The 19805-nt window shown below is 45.9% G+C and overlaps 1 protein-coding gene across 2 annotated transcripts in view; it reads left to right on the forward strand.

The window, feature by feature from the left end:
• Positions 1-212: 212 nt before the first annotated feature.
• Positions 213-19805, forward strand: part of GOPC (golgi associated PDZ and coiled-coil motif containing) — a 59028-nt gene continuing 39435 nt past the window's right edge. For both annotated transcript variants that reach the window (XM_074990685.1, XM_074990686.1), the window contains exon 1: positions 213-643. In XM_074990685.1, coding sequence (XP_074846786.1) covers positions 350-643 — 294 coding nt within the window. In that variant the 5' untranslated portion in view covers positions 213-349. The remainder of the gene's footprint in view (positions 644-19805) is intronic.

The raw sequence follows: 19805 nt of genomic DNA on the forward strand, positions 1-19805 counted from the left end.
AGGTGCGGGCTCAGTTGTGGCAGGCAGCACGAGTCAATCGCCGATCTCCGTCCGGTGACGGAGCGCCGCTTCGCAACCACCCGGTTGCAGCTTCCCGGCGCATGCGCTATAGGGCCGTGTGGATCCTCTCACGGTCACTGTCACCAGACCCGAGCGAGGTTGCCGCCGCAGCAGCCCTGGGGGCGTGGAGGAGGGGGGGGACGAGCGCGCGCAGGTGTGTGCGAGAGAGAGAGAGCGAGCGAGCGAGTCGCGCGGGCGTTGAGGGGAGGCAGCGCGCGCTGCCGCGCGGGAGGTGAGGAGTAAGGGGGCGCGTCCCGTGGGTGTCGCGCAGGCCGCGAGGGGTGTCAACATGTCAGGCGGGGGGGCTGGTTCCTGCGCCTCGGGCTCCGGGGCCTGTGGCGGGGGGGCCGTTGCCGCCTCCTCCTCCCCGGGCGGGGGGGTGTCCATGTTCCGCTGGCTGGAGGTGTTGGAGAAGGAGTTCGATAAGGCCTTCGTGGACGTGGACTTGCTGTTGGGGGAGATCGACCCCGACCAGGCGGACATCACCTACGAGGGGCGGCAGAAAATGACCAGCCTCAGTTCCTGCTTCGCCCAGCTCTGCCACAAGGCGCAGACAGTGTCCCAGATCAACCACAAGCTGGAGGTGAGGGCGTGTGTGTGTCTTGGAGGGGCATGAAGGGGTTGGGGAGGAGGAGGAGGAGGAGGGGGGGGAGCGAGGGCTGAGTTGTTGAGGAAGGTGCGGAGTAAAAAAGCTTGCCCTGATTACTGCACTGCTCCCTCATTGGCCGAACTGGGATACAAGGGGTCTGTACTGCTGTAGGAGATTTTCTCTGCACTTGGTTCTAACTAGCTGGACATCTCTCCCTCTGCTTAGCCGTAGCTTGGCTTCCCATGGCAGCTGTGGGCTAGTCTAACGAATGATCAGTGCAAACCCACACAGCTTGTTTCGTAGAATATTTTCTCACAACTCAGAAAACAAAAAGCCACCTAATCAGATGAATAAGTTCAAGAAACCATAACCAAAAAGCACTCTTCTCTTAGGGAAAGAATGGGGAAGAAGAGTATGCTTTTCAAATTAGGGGCTCTCAGACAATTATGGTTACATGGACAGTGTAAGAACCTGGGTGGGTAGTTAGAACACTGTGTGTGGCTTTTTCATTATTCTGTGATTCATAAGTAACTTAAAATTGCCTTTTATATGATTCCCCCACCCCACCCATTAACCTAGCTGGAGCATGGCCTCTTTGAAGAAATAGTTGACTGTAGGAAGAAAACACCTTGCTTTTGATTTTAGTCCCATTTGTTTTGACCATCAAGATATGGGTGTGCAAAATATATCTTGAGCATTAATAAACCAGTAGCCAACATGGAGAATATTTAAAACTAGAGTTCAAATTAATTCAGGGGATGTTGGTTTGTCTTCCTTATATTTTCCAGTTCTTTCCAGAGTGATGTTTGTTGTAGTGGTTATATGTGTGTTTCTGTATAGTAGCTCAGTGGTTCCCAACCTTTTCAGTAACATGGTACACTTCTATAGGACATTTCCGTGGCACACCCACTTTTTTCAGGTGAATTGATTGCTCATAAACATAACGTTTACTTACATTTGCTATGGTTACGGTCTTACTAAAGAGAGTTGCAACATAGTAATGCATACTAAGCTGTGCAAGCTAAACAAGGATCAAATATGTTCATGTTTCAAATCCGCCACACAATATGCCATCTTTGACAGCAAGCAAAAACACATTTTCAAAATCTGTACAACTCAACTATTTCTAACTAGTCGTAGCCCTACATCTGTTCCACGTGCAGCATTCAGTTCAGGTGTCTGAATTTCATATTTGTAACAATATTTTAAAAATACAATTTTATTAAATAATTGAACCAATAAATAATTGAAATTAAAGGATCAGAGGAAAATGCAAAGTAAATGGCAACTTACTTGACTAGTGGGAAACCTGGGCCTGCCAATGTGCCAAAAGGTGGGCAAGTGTGTGTGTGGGGGGAGGTGAGGTGGCTGTAGAGAGCAGGCTCCCCTCTATGCCAGCTCATTGGAGCTGGGGTATGGCATTTAAACCACATTCCAGCTCCAACAGGCTCCCTGCCCTCCATCTGTCCCCACTTGCCACAGCGGGGATCAGAGAGGGTGGACTCCTTGCCAGCTTGTTCAAACTGGGAAGCAGTATTTTAGCAAAACAAACACCTTGCAGGGAAATTGACCAACCCTCTGCTAGCTGGGACCGAGGCAGCCTTGCTACTTGAGACCCACCTGGCACAAGATTATCAATTCCTGCCATCTGGCCATGGTGTCTCTTCAAAGAGCCAAAGTGAGAGGAAATGGTTGGAATTTCATGGAACACTTCAGTAGTTCTCACAGAACACCAATGGGTCACAGCACATTGGTGATAACCACTGCCTTAGATATGACAAGGTTCCTGCTTGACAAATTTCATGCATATAGCCACAATATGGTGGTCTAATTTTAGTTACCATAGGCAAAATCATCATGGATAGCATAAATAGATAGATAAATTTAGTTTTATTGTACCTTGCGAAACAGTTGGGTTTTATGAGCTGTTTGAAGGGGAAGGAATATTCACGGCAAATATTGACTTAGAAAGTTTTTCCATGTGTACTTACTGGGGAAAACAGGCATTACGTCTTGAATGAGGGAAGAGGAAAAGGGGACAGTTTAAAGAGCTGCTTCAGTGGAGTACATGGAGTGGGACTGAGACTGGTTGTATAAGAAACAATGAAATCTGAACATGGTATTGAAATTGTGGAGTGAGCAGAGACAAAGGTAACTCTGGATAGTGGAGGCACAATTTAAAGCAGTGTTTTTTAAACTTTTGGAACTGAGCCCTCTTTTTAGTTATTTGGTTGTACCTCTTCTGCCAACACAGACAAAATTATGTTAGTGAAGGGGTAGAGGTAGTGTTCCCTCCCAAACACATGGGTCTGAAGCCTGAGCACCTATACAATGCTTCTCACCCCCTGGAACTTTTCTTTGTAGCCCTCAGTTTGAAAACCTGATTTAAAGGTTCTGGTGTTATACAGTGTTGTTCAGGCCAGGATACATAAACCCTAACAGAAATATGGGCATGCACATGACTCTGCATACACCCTTACATACACACTGCTCACTTCTGGGAGTGAGTGCTTGTAAAGTGAGGACAAACTTCATAATTTTAGTTACATAATTTTCTATCGAGCAATTATTTTCACTATACCTTTGGTATATACAGTTGCAAGGTTTGGGTGGGGGTATTTTGTCTTTATCGTTTTAACGTAGCCCTTTGGTTATTTTCTGCTTTGTAGTTTTCATGATATCAGTTTTGGGAAACCTTACCTATCAGAGGCATAAATTTGAAATGGGACTTGCTTAAGATACAGTTACAAGCTATGCTGTGTTTGTCTTTAGTAAAGACCTTTAATCAAAAGACCCGATGCTCAACATAAAGGATACAATTTCAAAATTTGGAACAACTCATTTGGTTCAGTATTGGTACTTGGGAACTGATTGGTAGACTCAGTGCAGTTTAATATTCATGTTATTCTGTGGCAGGGGTTGGCAACCTGCATACATACACATACACGTGTGCACATTCATATGTGCGCGTGTATCGTAGAGTCATAGAATACTAGAACTGGATGGGACCTTAAGAGGTCAGCCAGTCCCCCTCGTCTCACAGCAGAACCAAGCATTGTCTCTATCATCCCTGTTGGATATTTATCCAACCTATTCTTAAATATCTGCAATGACCGAGATTTTAACCCACTGTAGGCCATTTATTCCAGTGTTTAATCTTTCGGACAGTTAGAAATTTGTTTTTAATGTCCAGCCTAAACCTCCCTAGTTGCAATTTAAGCCCATTGCTTCTTGTCCTGTCTTCAGAAGCTAAGGAGAATAATTTGTCTCCTTCCTCCTGGTAACACCCTTTTAGGTACTTGAAAGCTGCTGTCATGTCCTGTCTCAGCCTTCTCTTTTCCAAGCTAAACAAACCCAGTTCTTTTAATTTTCCCTCATAGGTCATATTTTCTAGACCTTTAATCATTTTAGTTGCCCTTCTCTGGACCCTGTCTAGTTTCTCCCCATCTGTCCTAAAATGTGGTGCCCAGAAGTGGACATAATACTTCAACTGAGGCTTAGTCAGCGCAGAATAGAGAAGACTTACTTCTCCTGTCTTCTGTTAACAACACTTCTGTTAATGCATCCTGGAATCACATTTGCTCTTTTTGCAACAGTGTCACGCTGTTGGCTCATACTTAGCTTGTGGTCCACTATGACCCTTAGATCCCTTTCTGCAGTACTCAATCCTAGGAAGTCCCTTCCCATTTTTGTGTGTGAAACTGATTGTTCCTCCTGAAGTGGATTACTTTGCCCTTGTACTTATTGAACTATTTTCCTCAGATGATTTCTCCAGTTTGCCCAGATTATTTTGAATTCTGGCCCCGTTCTCAAAAGCAGTTGCAACCCCAACAAGCTTCTTATCATCTGCAAACTTGACAAGCATACTCTCTGTGCTATTTTCTAAATCACTGATGAAGATACTAAACAGGACTGACCTCCTGTGAAACCCCACTTGTTTTTCCCTTTCAGCATGACTGTAAACCATTAATAACTATTCTCTGTGAACACTTATCCAACCGGTTATACACCCTTATGCATATTATCTACTGTATACACATATATATGCTATACATTCAGATTTTAAATCTGGAATTTAAATATAATTGCAGCCTTCATTGAAAAAGCTGAAGAATGACCAAATTAAATATGAGTGAAATAAAAGAAATTTCAAATTATCTGGGGAGTGGGGGGATGCGCCTGGACAGGTGCTGCTTCAGCCCAACTGGAACATCCCTGCCCACAGTGCACCCAGGACCACCGAGGATGGGGACTGCTCTGGCCCAGCTGGAGCACCCTGTCCTGCGGCACACCCAGGCTGCTGCGGACGAGAGCTGTTCTGGCCAGGTGGCGGCACTCTCAGGCTGAACTGCTGCAGGTGGGGGTTGCTCTGGCCGCATTGGAGTGCCCTCTACTCTCAGCGATGCCGCAGGCAGGGACTCTCCAGCTGGGCCAGAGCTGCCTTGGTTCTTAGTGTGCTGCGAGCAGGGGCACCCCAGCCCCTCCCTATTGAACCAGTTAATTGGTTAAATGCTAATGCTAACTGTTACAGTAAACTCTTTCATATTTGCCACTGTAACATCCAGAACTCTCAAATAACTGGCATTTTAACCATAAGTAAGCCTTAGTTAAATTTCCCATAAGTACTATATAGTAAAAGTAAATACAAATAAATACAGCAAATACAGTGTAAGTTTACAGCGTACAATACACCTGCTGTTGGTAAATAAAGTACTCTGCATACATTTTTGTTTGTTTATGAATGTCTAATCTTGTTTTCCTTTAGTTTTATGCATTGCTAGGTATATATCTCTCTTATCCTGAAAACTTGAATATCCAGCAATCCCCTGGTCCCACGGCTGCTGGATATGAAAGAGTTTACTGTAAATAGGATTTTTCATCCCTAGTCTGGGTGGGAAGTAGAGTGCTGGAAAAGGTTGGGAGGGGTGTTTGGCCAGGTGGGAGGGTGCAGAAGTGTGGGTGAGTTCAAGAGCCGACTGAGAGTGGGAGAACTGGGTGGGAGGGGAGCGTAGGAGCTGACAGGGCTGGGATTGCTTGGTGGGACTGTGGAGTGAAGGACAGGGATGCAGAGACTGGCCATGGGGAGGGGAAAGCATTTACCTGGATCTGTACTTCCTGCCACTCCCAAGAACTGTCCTTCACTGCTCTGACTGGCCAAAATCTGTCCGATAGGAGCAGTGGGGAAACTTTCTCATGGGCAGTTCCAGCACTGTGTTCCCCCAGCCGATGTAAGGGTGAGTGGTAATGTGCAGCACCACAACTTCTTTTCCTCCACAATCCTGATCCAGCTCACGAGGATTGGGGTCCCCCACCCCATGCATAGATACTGTTTTTGAATGAAAAAATGTTGAAAAAGCCTTTTAAAAGATAGATTGTTGTCAGAGCCATTGTGCTTGTTGATTGGCTAAAACACACTCACAGGCAAAAAGCATCCAATCATCATGCAGTGATTTTTTTTTTTTAAAAGAAAATAACCAATCAGAATGTTGGCTTGCGCAAGTATCAATGGTGTGATAGAAGTAGCAAGTAACTAAGCACGTCTGGAAATGGTAGAAGAGTAAAAAGTATAATATTTTATTTAAAAACTACTTGACTAGAAGTTGAAGTATTGAAAAAATAAATTACAAAAGTCAAGTACAAATATTGGGGCTGGGGGCAGGAAACATACGTATTTCTACTTAGTGGCAGAGAGAAAGCCGTGCTAGTCTATATACTATCAAAACAAAAAAGCAGTGACGTAGCACTTGAAAGACTAACAAAATAATTTATTAGCTGAGCTTTCGTGGGACAGATCCACTTCTTCAGACCATAGCCACACCAGAACAGGCTCAATATTTAAGGCATAGAGAACCAAAAACAGTAATCCATGGTTGACAAATCAGAAAAAAAAAATTACCAAGATGAGCAAATCAGAGAGTGGAGGGGCCGGGGGTGGGGGAAGAGTCAAGAATTAGATTAAGCCAAGTATGCAAAAGAGCCCCTATCATGACCCAGAAAATTCACATCCTGGTTCAAACCACGTGTTAATGTGTTGAATATGAATTTTTTGTTTCGATATTTTTACTTAGTTACTTTCCACCTCTGGTTTTCAAAGCATTTTTACATGTATGTGTTTTTAAAAATTATCTTGAAATGTCAGTACTATAACATTGCATCTTAAATAAAGATCAGAAGTCTATTTGCATACTATTTTACAAAGTATAAGCAAATAAATAATCTATGCATATATCATGTTCTTGTTTGTTTTTAATAAGAATTCCTCTATAGAGCTGTAGTGGTCACCTTACTGCATTGCAGATTGGCAAAATGAAGAGCACTGTTGAGTTAAGTGTAAAGAGTTGCTTGGCCAATTAAATACAGTTTTTCTTCTTTTTGTAGTTGTCCTTGAAGGCCACAGTTTAGTGCCTCAGGAGCTGTGGATTGGACACTTCTGCTCTAAGGAGTTTGGTATTTAAAAATATTTTTATATTGCTGGCACTTAAATATTGCTCCAGTGAAGGGACAGCAATATAAAATGTTTATATACAAATTTAAGGGTAAAAAACAGTCCAGGAACTTTATAATTAACCCTAAAATAGATATTACAGACCCAGGAAATTCAGATTATGCTTGGACTAGAGGAGTTACCCAGCACTGCTTAGGTCCTTGTAGGGGCTCAGGGCGGAGAGGTGTGGGGGGCAGAAGCATGAGGGAGAGGCTCACTGGAGCCACCCGTGTCAGTGAGGGTGGATCCCTGAGCCACCCATGACTGTGCTGCTTGGGTGGAGGTGGGCATGCATGCCACCCTCCATTTGATCCACATGAGTGGCTGCATGAATGGCCCTTCACCTCTGTGGGCTGCAGGAGACCATGACCCACTGAGGTTCCACTTACAGCCCCCCTCCCCATGCACCTCTCATGTACTGTAGAAGAGCATTTATCTACACCTGCCCCTCCCTCCCAGCACTTTCACAGTGCTGCAAATCACCTGATTTGCACTCTGTTCTGGCTCCTTCCCTTCCTTTACAGAGCTGGAACAGCTGCAAACAGCTGGGAGAGAGCCTAAGAAGAGGGATGCAGCATGAATCAGGGATTCACATATTCCAAAAGCCCTGGACTTGGGAGCCCCAGTACAGGAGAGGTGTGTAGAGAAGGCGGGCAGGCAGGGGGTCCGTGGGCTGCAGTTGGAGCCCCAGGGGCCACATGTCACCCACCAGTGCCCTAGATCTTACTTTTTGGGAGGACAAAAACAGCAGCCCTACAGGACTGCTTTCTTTGGTTTGTGAAGATATAGACTAACATGGCTACCTCTGTGAGACTGTTGAGGTGGAGTTCTTGAACAGAGTCGCTCACAGACGGATACATGGACACACAAACTCTCTAAAATATATAGTAGATTTAAAAGAAATCCAAATGAAGGTACATGAACAGTTAAGACAGCAGATACTTTTAACTCTTCACTGTAGTTAAAAATTACAATACTTTAAATTAGTCCATATTAGTGTTTGTAATCCCACATTATTTTTAATCTGATTTGTAAAGACATTGCTTTCATTACAGTACACCCCGACTTACCTGGGGGCTGCATTCTCATAACCCTGGCATAAGTTAAATTTCCTGTGCAACGTGGGGGAGCCAGGAATCTGACCAGTGATGTGCTGGTCAGTTTCCTGGCTCCTGGGAGTGGAGGAGAAGCAGGGACCAGGCAGCAACCTGACCTTCAGCTCCCCTCTGATGGTGGGAGCTGGGAAACTGACCAGCACATGGTTGGTCAGTTTCCTGGCTCCAGCCAATGGGGAGCCAGGTGCGGCTTCTCCCAACTGGGGGAAGCTGGGGAGCAGCCACAGCAGTATGGCTGTCTGTCTGCCCGGATTCCCCCAGCTGAGAGAAGCTGCACCAGGCAGACAGCTACAGTACGATTTCTTCCAGATACGGGGAAGCCAGGGACAAGCAGTAACAGTGCGGCTATCTTCCTCCCCGGCTTCCCCCACCTGGGAGAAGCTGTGCCAGGTACACAGCTGTGGCAGTGCAGCTTCTCCCAGCTGAGGGAAGCTGGGGAGAAGCCACACTGCCACAGCTGCCTGTCCAGCTTCCCTCATCTGGGGGAGCCAGGCAGGCAAGCAGACAGCTGCAGAGCAGCTTCAAGTTGCACTTAATTTGTGTTAATACAAGTTAAGCACAAATCAAAGTCATGTATTTCAGGGGTTTAATGTATTTTAATTCATGTCACTACAGAGTAGAGTTCAGGTTAAGCAGATTAAGTAAACCTCACATGGTGCAGGGACCAACATCTTCCCAAAAGTCATCCTGGATTCACTCTTGTTGGGAAAGGGCCAAAACAGGGCCCTGAGGCACTAAACAGTGACCCTCAAGGGCAACTTCCTTAGGAATAAATTAGGGTGATTTTTGAAAGAGGGTAATTTGACTGTCAGTGTGTGGGTCCTCAGGCCCTTTGAGAACAACAGGAGATGACAGCCATTTTGAAATAGTTCTTCATGAAATTTGCTTTAGTATGTGATTTATCAGTCTCTTCTAATGAAGAAATTCTTAAGAAACATAGGCCCCGTATACACGGGCACTTAGCACATTGCTGCTGCCGGCATAAAGGGCTGGTGACAGAGGGGGTTTAGCTGGCAGAGGCACCTCTACACGGCATCTGTATTGTTGGCACTCGCCTGTTCTGAGCATGAAATCTTGCGCGGCTATGGTAATTTGCTACGTGAGTTGTAATTTCCAGAAACCTCATTAGCATAGTGCTGCCAGCAGCAGCGCTGTGCTAAGTGCCCATGTAGATGTGGCCATAATAGGGGAGGGGAGAATGACCATTAATCATTTAAATAAAAAACAATAAAAAAACCCTCCACTTTTGCTGTAGTCTGTGCATGAAAATTGAGTGACTTTTAGCTTTTAGGAAATTGCAAGGTTACATTAATCCACTGTTAATATCACTATGGATATAAAGTGGTCTGAGATAGGGTGTTATATTTGTTAAAGGATCTTTGTTTAATTCGGTTAACAGATTTATTTATCAAGTCTCTGTACTCAGAGTAGGTGCTACATTTTTGGAGGTAATGGCCTCTTCCTTATACATAACAGTGTTTGAATACCTGTGCTTCCAGTACAAAACTGAACTTATCCTTAACTATGGGACTGTCACTAGCACATTTATTAACTGTCAGGCCATACTAAAACTTCTAGGATGTGTCTACACTACAGCTCCATTTTGAAAGGTCGGCTTTTGAAATTGAACGTTGGAAGACAGCCTTTCAAAATGGAGCATCCGCACGTGCAAATGGGGACCAAAGGTTCAACCCATCCTTTCGAAAGGACCCTCAGTGCACTTTCGAAAGAGCATCCACATGTCTCAGGGCGCTCTTTCAAAAGAACAGGGGCAGGAAACACCATGGGCAGGGTCGCATGGTGGACAAGCCCTTCTGGGCTCACTGCCTGTTGTCCCTTTAAAGGGCCCGCCAACTTCAAGCCTCAGCCTGCACACACAGGGAGAGGGAGTGGAGGAGACATCCTGGGCCCCCATGGTCTCTGAGCAGCTGCCCCCCAGCCCTGCATCAAGGCCATGGCCGGCACACTAGTCGTGGTCCTGGCTGCTGTGCACCAGCGGCTCCGGATGGCCACCATGCTAGCCACCCTCATGGAAGCTGTCCTCAGGGTGTAACATCTCTATCCAGTCCTCCCGGTCATCCGCTGCATGTGGGGCTTCCCCACAAGCAGTGACTGGTGGGACTGGCTGGTGCTGGAGGAGTGGGGCAACCACGGGTAGCTACAGAACTTCAGGATGACCAAGGGGACATTCCTGGTCATCTGCCACTGGCTCGCCTCAACTCTCCAGCACTGTAACACCCTCCTGAGGCTGGCACTCCCACTCCAGAAAGGAGTGGCCATCGCCCTCTGGAAGGTGGCCACACTGGACAGTCACTGATCCATCAGCTACCAGTTTGGGGTGGGCAGGGCCACCATTGGGGCCAGCCTCAACAAGGCAGGCTGTGCCTGGGGCACATTTAGACTGCATGCAGGGGGTGGGGGATACCCTGGAAAGGGGCACCATTGGGAACTTGGGGGACAGCCCCTGCTAGGGATGGGGCAGGGGCAGAGATGGGCAGGCACACAGGGCAAGGAGCGGGGACGAGAGGGTATGCCACACCCCACCCCACACTCACAAGTGCACCCCCTCCATGCCTGCAGTCATCAACAAGGTGCTCCTGAGGCAGCTGGTCTGCTTCGGGGACTTGGACAACACCATCCAGGGCTTTGAGGAGTTGGGCTTCCCAGACTGCTTTGGGGCCCTAGACAGCACACACATCACCATCCAGGGCCAAAAGCACAGGCGCAGGGCCTACATACGCCTCAAGGGCTACCACTTTGTGGTCCTGCAGGCGCTTGTTGACGCCAACAGTTGCTTCCAGAACATCTGCATGGGCTGGTCCAGCCGTGCCCACGATACCCGGGTGTTCTGGAACTTGGGGCTGGGATGCCACATGGCTAAGGGGACCTTCATCCCCGGTGGGAACTCGCCATCGGGGACACCACAATGCCACCCTGCATTGTGACGGACGTGGCCTACCCCCTGCAAGCCTGGTTGATGAGGCCATACACAGGTGACACACACCCTAGCCACAATGTGCTTCATGAGCAGCTGAACTGGGCCTGCAATATGGTGTTCGGCCGCCTGAAAGGGTGTTTTAAATGCCTTCACACCAGGCTGGAGGTGGGCCTCCCCAATGTCCCGGCAGTGTTCGGGGCCTGCTGCACCTTGCACAACCTGGTGGAGGCGAAGCACAAGCCCTTCATGCAAGGGTGGGCCTCCAAGGTGGGGCGCGGGTATGAACAGCCCCCTGCTGCCCCATGCCACCAGGATGGGCTGCAGGTACAGGAGGCTATGCACCAGGCCTTTGAGCAGGGGCCATGGTGACCCCCCCCCACCCTGCACACACACACCCCACTCGAAACCCTACACCCACCATCAGCACCCTGCACACACACATCCACCACCAGCTCCCTGCACATACCCCCACACCCACCACCACACATGCACGGGGACATGGTAAAAATGAACAATAAACCTTTTACTGGAACTTAATTGTGCCTCTCAATGATCAAGGAAACTGTGTATGGGCAGGAGGGGGAACAGCTAATGAGGGGTCAACGGGAACTATTTACAGGGACATAGTGGTCCTGAGTGGGCACTCTATGGGTTCTGGGGGGCCGGGGTCAAGGTGGGGAGCCTTACCCCTCAACGGTGCTCAATGGCCAGGATCCCTGTCGCCAACACCCGCCCCTTCCTCCCTGTGTCTGGGTCCCCGCTGGGGCCGGTGGCACAGGGAGGTAGGGGTGTGGCTGGGGCACAGCCCCCGCATCCTCATCGGGGTTGGCATGGGGGATGCGGGGGGCAAGACAGACGTCTCGCTGGCCCTGGCCAGTAATGGTTGGGCCAGGTGAACAAGGCTGGTGGGGGAGGTGGGGTACCACCAAGGACTCGAGGTCGGGCTCATGGGGGGGTGCTGCTGTAGGGGGAGTGTGATGGGGGTTCAGGGTCGGGGGGGAGAGGGGATGGGCAGGTAACGGGGGCACGGGGGACGGTGGGGTGATGGGGGTGGGAGGGGCAGGTGTGGGAGTGGCACACTGGGGCAGTGGCCCGGGCCAGGTGGCTGACCACAGCCTGGGTCAGAGCATCTGGGTTGACCACCACTTGGTCCCAGTCCTGCCATTCCATGGCAAGGCACTACTGCAGCAGGTCCCTCAGGTCTACTGTGTGGGCTGCGTCCCCTGCCTGCCCTGGTGGCACTGATGGGTGGCCTGGCAGCGGCGGTTGGGGTCCGGGCTGCTCCCCCAGCCCTCTGTGTTCAGGCTCCCCAGGATTGTCGCAAGGCTGGTCTGGCTGCTGACTCCTGGAGCTGTGGAGACATAAGCGGTGGAGGAATGAGCCAATAGTCCCTAGCAAAGGCCTCCATAAGCTCCCCCTCCCCTCCCTGTCCCATCCCAGGGACCCTGCAGGGACCTCATCCCAGGGTTCTCCATCTGGGTGCCAGGAGTGCCAGCTCCCCTCAGACCCCTGGTACTGTCCTGGTTGCATGGAGCTGAGTGCCGCACATCGGCCCTCCGAGGCCAGGGGAGCAGGGCCGCCTGGCCTGCCTGTGCCCTGGGGCCGACGGCTGTGTGGGTGGGCTGCGGCCACCCTGGGCAGGACTCCTGCCCCCTCCATGAGCTCTGCGGTGAGTGGCATGCCTGACACATACCCTTGAGTCCCTCAAGGCACAGTTGGAGGGGGCCAGGCTGGATGGGCCAGATGGGACGTTGATGACAAGGGCCCCCTTGTTTGAGCCCTCGTTATCACTAGTGGTCCAAAGCCTCCACTGCACCTGGTGGTGGCCGCTGGTCCCAGGTGGTCCTCCTTGGTCCCTGTCTTGGGCTCTGGGTCATTTCCAGGGTCCACTGTGTCGAGGATCATGGCCAGGGGTCCCACCTCCTTGAGCCCCAGGAGGCGGTCCACCTCCTTAAAGTAGGGTCAGCTGGTAGTTGCTGCCCCTGACTGCCTGGCCGTGTACCGGGCCCTGCAGTAGCCCTGATGCAGCTCCTTCACCTTGGACCTCACCTGGTCCGGGGTGCAGGTGGGGTTACCCCAGCCGGTGAGGCCCTTGTCAAGGTGCTTGAACCCTGCCACGTTCCTGTGCCAGACCCCCGTCTGGTGCAGGACCTCCTTGTCTTCCCAGAGGGTGAGGAGGTCCCACAGCTTGGCCTTCATCCACCAGGGGGCCCGGAGCTTCAGTGCCTGTCTCCCCTCCTGGGAGGGCTCCTCAGCATTCTTGGGGGGGGCCTGGTGTGGGTGGAGGTCCAGGGTGTTGGCCGTGCGGCCGGGGAACAAGGCAGGCTGGCTATTGCCTCGCAGCTGCCAGTGTGCTGGAGATCAGGTGGTCTCCCTGCTGCTTGCACGCTCTCAACTTCTTGCCTGGGGCTTTGTGGGAACCTGTGTTTTTAAAGGCGGCCAGATGCTGGAGCCATAGAGCTCCGCTTGTGCAGTGAGTGGAGCCGCCGCCTGCTGACTGATCACCACTGTGAAGGACTCCTGCTTTTGAAACAGTGGGCCACGGAGTGTCTATGCTTTCTCTCTTTTGAAATAATCTTTCGCAAGGGGGTGCTCTTCCCACCGCGGGAACGGAGGACCAACTTCAGAAGAGCAGACACGTTCTTTGGAAGTTACTTTCAAATGTTTGCGGAGTGTGTGCAGATGCTCCGCGGGTTGTTTTGAAAGATGGCCATCTTTCAACCTCACTTTCAAATGCACTTGCTAGTGTAGACACACCCCTAAGGTCCTCTGACAATCAATTGTACTTAAAGTTACAGAGGCCCCAATTCAGAAAAAAAAAAAAACCACAAGTATTTGTTTAACTTTAAATATATCAGTAGCTTCCTGTTTATACTCATAGGCTTAAGTACTTTGCTTAATCAGGCCCGTAATAATAAATGCCCAGCACCCTTAAATACTCATATGCAGGTAACTTGTTAACTCACCCAGCCAGGAGTATTAAATAATCATATATAAGTAACACTAAGGTTTCTGTTTTATCAAACGCTCTCCCCAAACAAACAAACATATAGGTGGAACCCTGTATCCTTATGGAGTCCTGTTGATTTCTGTAGAAATGCAGCGATCAGCTCAAGATTAAGTTACAGGTTTGGGGCCTTATTCAAGGAACTCTGTTTGCGATATTCATCTTTGTATTTTCTTTGCAATCTAATAAAGAATCTAAAAATGTTGGCAGCATACATTATTGTTTGCATTGTCTTTCTAAATATTGTCATTATTTACAGAGATCATTTTAGATAAATCAGCACTTGGCTTTACTCCTAGATTTCTTTGTATGTTGACATGGAAGTATTGATACTAATGCGATGTAGTCTTTTGAAGCATTGACTGATCAGTCTTAGTCAAGTTAACTTTATAGCCAGGGATGTGACCGTATTTTGTGATGTGATAAGTGGAGGTTAACGTATGTCTTAATTCTTAAATATCATCTATAAACATTAAATCCAGTTTCATAAGAGTCATCAGCAGTTTGTATGCTTTAGTTAGGAGATTCTCACCCAACATAATGCCTTGTGTGAATGGATTTGCTACACTTAATCCAAGTTCGTGTGGTTCTGAAATCCTGGAATTTTGTCGCAGAAGTTTTGATTGCCTGATTTGTGCTTCAGAAAACAATCTTGTATAAAAGCTGTCTTTAGAAGGAAAAAAAGGTTGAACTTCCAAAGGGTAAATAAGGAGCTAGGATTTAACATTTTATTCACTGAATTACAAGATCTGTGTAGTTAATAATGCTGTTAAAATAATGACATCAACAGTAAAGGAGGAGCAGTTTGGAAACTATGGATACGCTTGGTACACAATTAAAAAAGTATAAACAACTGGAAAAAATACTTCTGTGATACAGCCATAATATTGAAATTGCCAGCAAGAGTCACAGTTGATAAAGGAATTCTATGCTGCGTTTTTATAAATAAATATATATAATATAATACGATCAAGTCCAAAGTAAAACTGCAATTATGTACAAAACAATAGCACAAATCAGTACATAAAACAAAATAAAAACACAACGATAATAGCTTGCAGCAGGAACAGGTATTTCCATTCTAAAAGTGGAAACGAAAAGTATGTGTTATAAATATGAATATTAATTTGTTTCTTATATCTAAAGGAAACAATTCCTTGTGATATTTATCATTAGTTTGTTAGTTATTCGTACACTGGACGGGGAAAATATTGCAAACTTGCAAAAAGTCCTGTATCCAGAATGGGCTTCGGCTCAACAGACAAAGCTGGAGGTGTGTCTGTCTTATAGTCCGGCTGCCAGTGTTTCAGCACATTTCATCAGGACTTCTTATGGTGCACAGTTACTACAGATCTTTCAGCTGGATCTGAGGAACAGCAAATCATTACTACTTGTGGATAACATTTTTTCATTGTAACAGAGAGAAAGCTGTGCTAGTTTATATACTATCAAAACAAAAAGCCAGTAAAGTAACACTTTAAAGACTAAAAAAATAATTTATTAGGTGAGGTTCCGTGGGACAGGCCCACTTCTTCAGACCATAGCCATACCAGAACAGACTCAATATTTAAGGCACAGAGAACCAAAAATAGTAATCAAGGTTGACAAATCAGAAAAAAAAATATTAAGGTGAGCAAATCAGAGAGTAGAGGGGTAAGTAAATTGGCTTAATCTAATTCTTAACTCCCCCCCCACTGCCCCTCTACTCTCTGATTTGCTTACCTTGATAATTATTTTTTCTGATTTGTCAACTTTGACTACTATTTTTGGTTCTCTGTGCCTTAAATATTGAGTCTGTTCTGGTTTGGCTATGGTCTGAAGAAGTGGGTCTGTCCCACGAAAGCTCACCTAATAAACTATTTTGTTAGTCTTTAAATGGCTACTTTATTGCTTTTTTGTTTTGATTTTTCATTGTGTATGAAGGTGTACTTAAATTGGGTCAAAGTGAGTCAGAAAGTAAGCATGTGTTCACTACCATCTGCTGTATTTGTATGAATTGCTTTTATTTAAATATTATTAAAGTTAAGGAACAGTTAATTCAACTTTACCTTTGTTTTTGTTTGGATTATAGTAATAGTTTAGGTCTTTACTACTTAGCAGCAGTGATCTAAAATATTACAGCTGTTTGTATAGTCACATGTATAGTCCAGGGATGAGCAAAGTGGGAGGCTTTCCTCCCTGGTGGCATGAAATTTCATAAGGAGGGGTGCAGCATGTTCAGCTGCTGGGTCTCAGGATCATCTATCTAATTTAAAAAATTGAACTAGGTTACTGTGTTTGTGTATTCACATTTATATACCAATTAATAGTTTTTACATTCTACAAACTTATTTTCTTACATGTGCCAAAAGCGGTTTTTCTGTAGGAGCATAACCAAAATTTTCATCAGTTTGGATTACATTAGACAGGTGGAGTGCTGGGGACAGGGCTAATTCAGGGATGAAAAGTGTGTCCCAACGTAAAAAGTTTGCTCACCCTGTCATAGTTTGTTCTTTATGTTGTTTTCGGGGTTACAAGAATCCTGTATGAAACTTTAACTGAATGTTTTAACAGCTTGAAATTACTGAAACAATATAAAAATAAAGCATGTTCTGTTCTTTTATGTGATTATGATAATCAGGACAAAAATGTTATTTTAAATGTCATAATATTGTGTAAATCAGACCTTGAAAAAAATCCACTCACTCATTCACCTTACGCATTTTAATGTATTGTGACACATGTCTGGTTGGGTTGACACTCCTTATGATGCCCAGTTACTACCACAGGGTCCCAGTCCAGACTCTAGCCTCTCACTCCTTGCAGTGAGCCAAGCCTCATGAGCCTGCAAAAGTTCAGACTCTGCAGAGAGCAAGGCCTTCCTGGGGAGAACAAAAAGGTCAATGGCACCACCTTTCTTCAGGGTTGCTTGCCTAACAGCTTTAATTGGCTCCTTATAAGCCAATTACTAAAAATAAATTCTGATCAGTTAAATGAATCCTGAAAAACAAACTGTAGACAGTGCTTTAAGGTGTCTTTTTTTCCCCACATTCCAAAAGACAATGCTGTGTATCAATTCAAATTGGTTTGTGTTTGGAGGATATAGTTTCTAACTGCCAGATTAGAAATATTCTTAAATGAAAGCTTAGTTTCTACAGAAATTGGTGGGTGAAACCCCACCCTTCACTTTCAGGGAAAAGTTTAATTCCTGCTCTTGGGAATTGGAATAGAGGATTTGTCAAGCTATGCTAATATTAAGGGTGAACAATAAGCACCCCCAGGGCTGGATGCAGTTCACCAGGGTTAGCTCCTGAGAGGCTGCTAGAGGCTTTATTTACCTATGTGTCTGCAGGTACAGCTGCTTGCATCTTCCCTTGGCCACGGATCACCATTCCCAGCCAAAGGGAGCAGTGTCGCAGTCCGTGTTGCTTCCTATGGTCCCCATTGTGCGTGAATGATGAACAATGGCCAATGGAAGCTGTGAGTGGCCATACCTGCAGGCATGCAGATAAATAAAAGGTCCGGCAGCCCAAGAGGGGTGAACCCTGTCCAGCCTGCAGGCCACTTGCTGCTTATCCCTTGCTTATATAAATGCTAGTTTTTAGTAAAATACAAGTACAGTAGTGTCATCAGCCTGCAGGCCAGAAAACGAATAGCTAAAATCAGGTGTGGATTTGTAAGCTGTGTATTAGTGAAGCTAATGGAGGCTTTATATAAGTTACATGAGGGGAGGTTGCTGAGGAAAAATGGTAGCTCTTCCTTTTTCCCTCTGCCCACACACACATCCCGTAAGTGTTTAATGCCATTCCAGTAGCTTTGTGTCATGATCCTGCCAAGAGGTCTGTATCTGCATGAAGCACTATTGAAGTAATATATGGTGACTTTTCATACAAGGCAAAGCACACTATTAATGTTTAATAATAAAAATAAATTTTTGATCTGATCAAGATCTCATTTATCCAGTAAAAGTTTTTCCTTTTTAAATATATTATTTATTTTATTTTCCTACTGGCTTCCTCTTCTCAGTGATGTCAAAAATAAGTTGCTCGTGAACATTTTCATGGCCCATTAGAGTCACTCCCTTTCCTACTATCTCATTTGGTCTTGAGCTATTAACCCACCTTTCCTCCATTTCCCATATTTTAAATTTTCTAACAGATACCCGTTTGTTTTTTTCCATGCTGTCCCTCACACTTATGAGGCACCTCCCGTAAATATCCTAATAGCTATCTCTTTTTCCTCCTTAAAACTCCTTTGGTGTGATGTCTGCTGGGCTATGTCTACATGTGGATGTTATTTCAGGATACAGTGGTATCCTAATATCGATTCCCATGTCTAAGAAACTCACCGGTTGTCTCAAAACAGTTTTTGAGTTAAAGGGCACGCTCTTCTGACATCCCTGTACACCTCATTACGGGGGTGCCTCAAATGTCACTTTATTTCGGCATGTGGTACCATTTAGACAGGGCCACATGCCCAAATAGCCTATTTCAAGATCTATGAGATTAGGGTGTCATGCAGACATAGCCCTGGTGTCCTGAGACCACTGTATATCATGATGATGATCAGTATTGTTTCTTTGTTTTCTTGTACTTTGCTGTTCAGTGTTGATCTGTTTTCTCTTATTTAATGGTGAGGCCAGATGTACACTGAAAAGTTAGGTGACCCAGGCACATTGCTTTGGCGTACGAAGAATCTGTACCCCTGAGTTCTGTAGCTAAATCAGCCTAACTCCTGATATCAACAGCGTTAGGTTGATGGAAGAATTTGGGAGTTGTATGAACTACAACAATGGGAAAATCCCTCCCTTTGCTGTAATGAGTGTCTACTTTGAAGCACTACAGCAGTGCAACTGCTGCAGTAGTTGTTTTAGTATAAACATTTTCTTAGATTATACATTCTCTCAGTCTTTGTATTCTTTCTACAGCATCCAGAACAATGGGGATTTGTTCATAACGAGGGCTTCCACCTTCTATAATAATGCAAATAAATAATTATTTTCAATCAAGCTTCGTTATTTTGACACTTACCTTGCTAGTGAAAAGTGAATCGGTGGACTGGATGTGTTGCACCAAAAGATCTCCTGAGAGGTCTAGATGTGAGGTGTTGAAATGGGATTTCTGTGTAGCATTAAATAAAATAAATAAAGAATTGCAGAATTGACTGTATAATGCTAGCTTTTTTTTATAAAGCCCCACCTCTTTTCCCATGAAATGCTTATGGAACTATACAACAACTGCAGATATAATCATCACAGTAATTAAAATTAATTAGAACATTGGTAGCTTAACTATTTTCCCATGTCAGAAAATACAGTTTATACTAAGATGATTTGTTGACGAAAGAAACCCATTTAATAAAAAATAGACAGATTTCTATCAGGATTGTTTTGTCATGTTTTAAATATTAAGAGTATATTCAGTGAGGTAAGTTTTCATTCCTATAGCTGTAAATGCCATTTTAAGAAATGCCTAAATTTCTTGCAAGCAGTTTCTGGTATGTGTGGGGGGGTTGAAGTGGTTGGTGTACTTTTACTATTTTTTTCTTCTTCTGGGTTATTGCTTTGTTGTGGAGTTGTTTAGACCAGTTCCCAAACTGTATTTTGGGACCTCCAGATTGTGTTAGTACTAGGG

Source organism: Carettochelys insculpta, chromosome 3 (assembly GCF_033958435.1).
Source record: "Carettochelys insculpta isolate YL-2023 chromosome 3, ASM3395843v1, whole genome shotgun sequence".
Classification (NCBI taxonomy): Eukaryota; Metazoa; Chordata; order Testudines; family Carettochelyidae; genus Carettochelys; species Carettochelys insculpta.